This window comes from Echinops telfairi, unplaced genomic scaffold, assembly GCF_000313985.2.
Source record: "Echinops telfairi isolate 266 unplaced genomic scaffold, ASM31398v2 ScPeMD7_60;HRSCAF=208, whole genome shotgun sequence".
In the NCBI taxonomy this organism is placed as follows: Eukaryota; Metazoa; Chordata; class Mammalia; order Afrosoricida; family Tenrecidae; genus Echinops; species Echinops telfairi.
Window position 1 is genome coordinate 33077883 of NW_022103958.1, and position 7726 is coordinate 33085608.

Here is a 7726-nt window from a genome sequence, read left to right on the forward strand (position 1 = left end):
CGACCTTGAGGTTAGAAGTCCAGGGCACTCCGAGGACGGTTCTATTTCAGAGTCACCACTATGCGTTGGAACTCCATCCAGGGCGTCGGGAAGTGGGATGGGGTGTGTGTGTTTCTTTTGCTGCAACCTAAACAATAAGGTGTATGTGTGTATATCTGGTTTTGCTATAGCCTAAATAAACAGCCACATTTCTTCTAGGGAGTGAGCGGGATGTGGGAACCACCCTTGAACCAGGGCTGGGCTGGGAGAAGGTGCCTCAGTCAGAAGAAAAGGATCAATCAAAGAACCGCTCAGACTCCAGGCCAAGGTCAAGATGGGCTGGTCCAACTCAGGTGTGTCACCGGACACCTCTCCCAGGGATGGCCACCTTCTCCCTCGGCAGCCCACAGCGGTCCCTACCGGGCATCGGGGCCCCTGCCACAGGGGGCGCCCTGGCTGGGGGTGCCACCTGGGGCCTTCATCCCGTCTCTCTTTTCTTCTTGCTCGCCGCCCAGAGAATTCCCAGCACCTTTCTCGATGCTTCCAGGTTCCCGCCTCCCAGGCCCAGGTCCCAGCGTCCCCAGAGGCCCTTCTCCCACATCCTCCCTTTCCCTGCCGCCGTTCTCCGGGACCCCAGGACAGGCGGCCTTCCGCACTCACCTGCGAGCCCAGAGCCGGGCCCTCCATGTCCTTAGGTGCGCACCACAGTGGAGGCGCTGGCGACTGGGCACAGTGGCGGCCGCAGCCGGGGCACCAGCACGCCTAGGGCTGCCCCTACTCCCACTTCCTGCTCGCGGCCCCGCCTCCGCCGCGCGGCCTCCGCTGGCGCCCAGCGCGGTCAATCAGCCTCAGGAAAGCCAATCCCAGCCCTCTCTTCGCTTAGGGGCGGGATTTTCGCGCCGCCGGGGGCTGAAGCCCCGCCCCCGGCCTGCCCTCTGACCGCCCCCAGCCTCATCCGAGGCGGGCCACCTTGCATCCCAGGAGTCCTCTCCTGCTCGCTGCTCAGGAATAGCATCAGGTCGTTATTCCAATATTAACGAAATCCGTTGAGAGCAAATCTGAACTTGGCTATTTGCAAAATGACCTTGTGAAAGTCTCTTCCTTTCCATCTGAGTCCGACTCTGTGGAATGGGGAAAATAAAGGCGTCTACCTCTCAGAATTGTCCGGAAGATTAAATGAGAAAAGGTCCCTCGGCCAAAAATGACACATAATCAAAGAGGAACAAATGTCTGCTTTCAGACATTTGCCACACTCCACCTCAATGACCCTCGGCCAGTCACTTCTACAATTTAGAACTCCTGTCTCAAACAAAACTCTCTATTTCTGTATCTATCTCAAGCCCACTGCCAATTAAGTCAGTTCCAGCTCATACTCTACATAAGGTTTCTGAGATCGCGCCTCTTTATGGGAGCAAGTGGTGATTTTGAACTGCCGACCTTGTGGTTAGCAGCCCAGCACTTATCCCGCAGAGGCACCAGGTTCTGTGTGTGTGTTTGTGTGTGTGTCCGCGCGCGGGTGTGCGTGCGTGCGTGCGTGGGCGTGCACTTGCAAAGTTCAAAACTACAAACCAATCTAGAAATGATGTACAGTCTTGGAAATCTTATGTTTACACACACACACACACACACACACACCAGCTGCCCTGCTGTGTACAGTCTTGTCCTGATGGAAAGGCTGTGGATCTAGGATAATGCTTGCATCTGGTGGGTTTGAACCAGCAACCTTGCAGTTAGCACCCCAACACCTAGCCCACAGCACCACCAGGGATCCTTAACCATTGAACACAGGTTTTTGTTTGCGATTATTCTATTATGTGTCTGTTGCCTATCTGAACTAGATTAAGTATTTTGAAAAAGAACAGAAAACATGACACCACAGTGGGCCTTGGGAGGGGTGGTAGCCCTCCCTGGAAGAAGTGTCAAGTGACGCACCTGAGTTAGACCTGCTCATCTGGACCTTGGCCTGCAGTCTGAGCCTTTCTATTGAGTCCTATTTTGGCAGAGGTACCATGGCACTCCCCTTCTCCCAGCCCAGCCCTGCCTGTTAGGGTTGGTTCCCACATGTTTGCTCCCTCCTTGGAAGAACGGAGGCTGTTTATAAAGGTTAGAGCAAAACAAGCAAAGAAACAAAACAAAAATGGTGCTGTCAAGTCTATACTTGGGCCCTGTAGGCCAGGGGTGGGAAAGGTCCGGCCCACGGTCTATAGAAAACTCCAAATCAAACTCACTGCCAACAAGTTGATTCCAACACATAGGGATCTGATGGTACAGGGTGGAAGGGCCCCTGAAACTCTCCATGGGAGTACAAAGCCCTGTCTTTCTCCCTCAGAGAAGCCGATGGGTTCCGACTGCCGACTTCGCAGACAGCAGCCCAGCACTTCACCTCCAGGCCATCAGGGCTCCTCATAAGACCCCCAAACCATCAATCCCAGCCAACATCATACACTTCACCCAAGAGAAGTGGTTCTGGCCATCTTCTCACCTAACAACAACAACAACAACAAATATCCTACAACAAATCAATGCCATCAAGTCTATCTCTAATGAGGGCGGCCCTATGGGTCAGGGTAGAAATGTCTCTGTGGGTTTCTGAGACCAAGCAAAGGTTTGACTAGATGCAGCAGGTTAATTTTTTAGTTGATCATTCCATACAGCTTACTAATGATTTTATAAATATCCAAGGGCCTTGGCAGAAAAGGTTCCCCACCTCCGCTATAGGACAAAGAGCTGTCCCATAGGGTTTCGCAGGCTGTGAATCTTCATGGCTACATCTCTCTTCTGCAGAGCAGGCTGGCAGGTTCAAACCACTGAGAGTTTGAGTAGGCCACCTGGTGCTTAACCACGGTGCTACCAAAGCTTCTGATGACTCCTCTTACCCTGTAATATTAATTTGATAAGATTAAACAAATGTATCTGGAATGGAGATGGGTGACATGGATCTCAGAAGCTTGGGAGCAGCCCTCTAAGATAACCACCACTCATCTTTTCCCCTCTGGAGCAGAGAAGTGTGAAGACATCCCATCAAAGCCTCAAGAACAATGAGTGCAGAGGAGGAAGGGACTACACAACCCACAGTCTCCACTAGCCTAGTGGGGAGTACTCATCTCCCAGTCAACACCAGGAGACCGGAAGGGCCGCATTTGTTCCTCAGAAGGTGGGGGGAAAGCTGGAAAGAAAGGGTGAAGGGAAGTGAGGAATTCAGGAACAAAGTGAGAAGAATGTGGTCACCCGGAGGGGATTGGCATTAATGTCATGAGACAAAATGTGTATAAATTGTTGACTGGGAAAGGAATTAGCGCCATAAACTTTCACCCAAACCACTTGAGAAAATACTTGAGGGGGAAAAAAAGTCTCTGGAAATCCAACAACACTGCTTTTCCTAACAAAAAACCTACCTTCATACAAAGCAAGTGTAAATGATTTGAGTGCCCCTGTCTATGCGGCACACCACCTTTCCACCCATCACTATTGGGTCAATACCAACTCATAGTGGCCGTATAGGACAGAGTAGAACTGTCCTTTGGATTTCTGAGGCTGTACATCTTTATGGGAGTAGACAGTTTCAGCTTTCTCCCTGGGGAAGCTGTGGGTTTGAACAGTTGGCTTTGGGGTTAACAGCCCCACTCACACCCATCTACAACACTGGGGCTCTTTATACCAGCTTCAGCTGCACACAAAGTCCCACCCTTTGAGGGTGGAATCATTCCCTATCTACGTCTGAACTCCCAGCACCCAGCACTGCACTGAGACAGGGAAAATGTGCTGTCAGACGCTATTGAGTGGGCAAGTGGAGGAAAAAGTGTGTCATCCATCAACTTCTATGAAACAAGGAAGGACAAATTGAGTGGCAACAAGAAGTACAAGCAACTTCCTGGGAGAGTCAGAAGAAACAGCAATTAATTCTGACAGCGAGGATGAGACTCTAGCCAAGGCTTACGAAGACAGAACTTTGGGGTGAGGTCATTTTGCTTCACTAATAAGCTCCCTGCTTATTAATCACTTACTACATGCTGTCACCTAGGACAGTTGTTGCGAACACATGACATCTGATCTATGAGATGGGTGTTGCCACGTCCATTACCCAGAAGAAGAGACTGAGGTCCCGACTGTGTCCTTCAAACAAGTCACTCTGTTGGCAAGTGGTGACTCAAACCCAGATCTCTTCCCCCAAAGCAGCTTGGTCAACGTGGTTTGGTTTTATTCCGCTTAGGGATGGAATTAGAAAATACATTTGATGAGCGAGACTTTCAATGAGAGAGACTTGAAATGTGTTATCTGAGTGCTTGGACATTGATACCCTAACACCCACACATCTCCCACTTCTGAGCCCCATTTCTGGCCCCTCTTTGCTTGTTTGCTTGTTTTGCTTTGGGAGAAGCATGTCCATGAGTAATGGATATGCTCTTGGGCAAATCGCTCCATCTCTTTGTGCTTTGGTTCCCTGCTCTGTAAACCTGGGGATAATCATAGTACATACTTCACTGGGCTGTCAAGAAACTTGAATGAACAATGTATGTAAAGTAGTCAGACGAGTGCCTGGATCATAACAAGCATGGTATATGTTTAGCTGTCACTCCCTATCATCTTCATTGACATCATCACCGTCATCAGGAGTGGGCGTCCGAGGAGAGAGAGCACTGAATGGATGACACAGTGGGGTGGTGTCATCAAAAGGTCCAGGATAAGATCCAGCATATCCGGATCCCAGTTCCGGCTTTACCATCACTTACTGCTTGTCCCTGGGCATGTTGCCTCCCCTCTCTGACAGTTTTCTTGCTTGGAACACCAGGGTGAGTAGGGAGGCTGGAAGCACTAACTTCTAGGGTCACCCTTAGCTTGGCTGTCCAGGTCATGTTTCCCCAGCTGAGAGCAGACTTTGCCTCTCAGATCCCTCATCACTCACTGCCACCGAGTCAATTGTGACTCATAGCAACCGTGTAGGACAGGATAGAACTGGCCCTGTGGGTTTCCTGAGAACGTGCCTCTTTACAGGAGTAGAAAGCCTTGTCTTTCCACATCCCTCACAGCACTTTTGAAACTAATCTCTTTGTGGCAACACTATTCCTTTAGCAAACATGCACTGAGTGAGTATATGTGCTAGGCACTGTTCAAAATTGCGGCTTCATGAAAAGATAGCAATCAGTTCCCTGGACTTTAAGGGTTTATTGCCTAGCAGCTAGGTTTTGTGTCAACTTAACTGGGCCAGAACCCTCCATAGTTTGACAGTTAACATACAGTGAGCTCCCATGATGAAATCTAACATATCTCATCGCATAAGTTTGCAAACAATCACCTCTCCTAGAACCCTGTGGCTGACCTTCCTCAGCGGCTCCATGAATACCTGGCTCTGCTTGGCTCCTTGTGTGCATGCCTCTGGGTCCTGCACTCTGCTGTTTCTAGAGTTCAAATATTTTAGGGTGTCTTAGGCTGGATGATGTAGAAAAACAAAGCCAGGGAGTTTGTATATGGATGGATTCAGGGAGATGTATATCCATACAGTGGCTCACAGTTGTAGAGGAGGGCAAGTGCCAAGTCAGATGTCAGGCTGGAGGTTTCTTCTGACTCCTGCAGCAGCAGGAGCTGAGAAACCCAGTATTAGCAGGTCAGATGGCAAGCTTCTGGCTATAGAGGTGAATGACTCTATGGTTGGCAGTCTGTTGATAATTCCAGGACTGACGGGCAATATGTCAGGCCACTGGCTCAAGTCCAAAGAATCTGAGGTCAGAAGACCAGCCGGATGTGGGATCCAGGTCCAGAACAAAGCAGGCAAGTTTACCCACAGTGTTTACATATACTGGAAATAAGCCACACCTCTGAGAAAAATTTCTTTCGATTGATTGGCTGCTTTCACCATGGTGGTGATTACAATGTATTAGATCTCATTATGGGGAATTGCCATCTAAGCTACCCAACCAGTGAGAATCCTGGCCCAGCCAAGTTGACCCAAAGCCTTAACTACCAAATAGGGCGAGACAAATATGTAAAGAGATAGGTGAGCAGATAGAAAGAAGAGACAGTAATAAAGGCCAAGAATGTTGTATACAGGACAATATAATGGCTTATGGTATAACAAGGGACTCAATTTAGTCTACAGTGGGGGCAATTAAGGTGGAGCAGAGAGTCTTCTTTGGAAATCTGTCAAACTGTGTCCAAGGAGCTTTTCTAATTCTGTCTTCATAAATGGGGAACATGGGGTCCAGGGAGGGAAAGTGATACACACAAGGGCCTTGTGTTAGTCTGCGTAAAGTAGGGAAACAGATCCACAGAAACTCATGTGTATAAGAGAGCGTTTTATATAAAGGGTCCCAACTCAATGCTGTCCAAGCCCATAAGTCCAACATTAGCCCATATATCTGCCACTGATCTACAAAGTTCTCCTCAATCTCACAAAATACATGCAATGGTGCCAACTGCAGGAGGAAAGCCAAATCAGTGAGTGTGTAAGCCTCTCAGCACTGGCAGGGATCTCCACGCAGCTGCTCCAGCACCCAGGGGTGCATGAAGGTAGGTCCATGTGGCTTTGCCTCAGGGGTGTCTTGCAGGAAGTGAGCCTTGCCAGCTGAGGCAGGGAACTGGCTAAGGCAGTTGCACCCTAGTTTGACAATCAGAAAGCCAGAGACCCGAGAACTAGAAAGGCAAGGCTCACCAAGTCATTTATCTCTCTACCCTTCAATTAACCAATATGTGTTTATTGGCCAGGTTGGCACAATAAACCTTGACTATCTCAGGCCTTCTGCAAATTGGAAGTGAAGATACCACTAGGATAACACAGACACCCCCCACTCTTTTACCAGTCTGAGGACAGCCCTGACTTTCTAACCATAACCGGCCTCCCAGATGCTCAAGGGTGGGTGTGGCGGACAAGATGGAAATTGCTTAGTAGCCTTTCTTGAGCTCTTGTCTTCCACCCGTGAACAAGCTTCACTATTAAAAGGAGACATTCTACATGCAAATCGCCAGGATCTGTTCATAATTTTCCAAGAAGCACAGTTAATATAGGTAAAGAGCCCATGTTGGGCATTGTACATTCGTCAGATTTATGTGTGTGTGTGTGTGTGTGTGTGTAAGAGGGAGAAAGCAACAGAGAAAGTCAGAAAGACAAAAGGATATGTTTCCACCCTTCTTTACTGGTTGCTATTTTGAGTAATAGTCACCGGTGTATGGTCATATATGTAAATGTCTATTCCTATGTTAGATTTTCCGAACGTATCCCAATTATGACAGCAACACTCTCTTGGGCAGAAAAGCCACTCTGATGCTGATAAATGTGTGGGTAAGGTTCCTCTCTATTATGTACATTCAGCTATCAGAGCATTGCGCTTGCTTTTACTGATTTACATACACAGCTTTCCGCTCCCACCTCCCAAATCTCTATGCTCTTGGAAGGCACTTCTTAGGGAAACTGTCCCTACCTCTAGGCCAAGTGAAGATTCCTTATTAGGAGTTCCCAATAGCATCCTGGAACATCATTGCTTTCACCTGTTGAACATCTGTCTTCCCTGTGCACCAGAGGCAGTTTGTTCTGTGGGCACACTTACCTCATTCACAGAACATTTCCAACATGCAGCGCAGTACGTAGCCCACTGTGGGTGTTCAAGATTCTGTGATTGAATAAGTAAACAGCCATCTGTTATGCATCTTTATTTAGCTCTCTGACATCTAGCACAATTTCTAACTTTGACTAAAAAAATGTTATTCTGAGTTAAAGACTCCTCTCTATGACTCTCCCAATGGCAGCCATGATCAC

The 7726-nt window shown here is 48.5% G+C and overlaps 1 protein-coding gene across 1 annotated transcript in view; it reads right to left on the minus strand.

Moving 5' to 3' along the window:
• Positions 1-720, minus strand: part of ZDHHC13 (zinc finger DHHC-type palmitoyltransferase 13) — a 52353-nt gene extending 51633 nt beyond the window's left edge. Inside the window, exon 1 of the mRNA XM_004711594.2 lies at positions 640-720. Within this exon, the coding sequence (XP_004711651.2) occupies positions 640-666 (27 nt within the window). The 5' untranslated portion in view covers positions 667-720. The remainder of the gene's footprint in view (positions 1-639) is intronic.
• Positions 721-7726: the final 7006 nt, after the last annotated feature.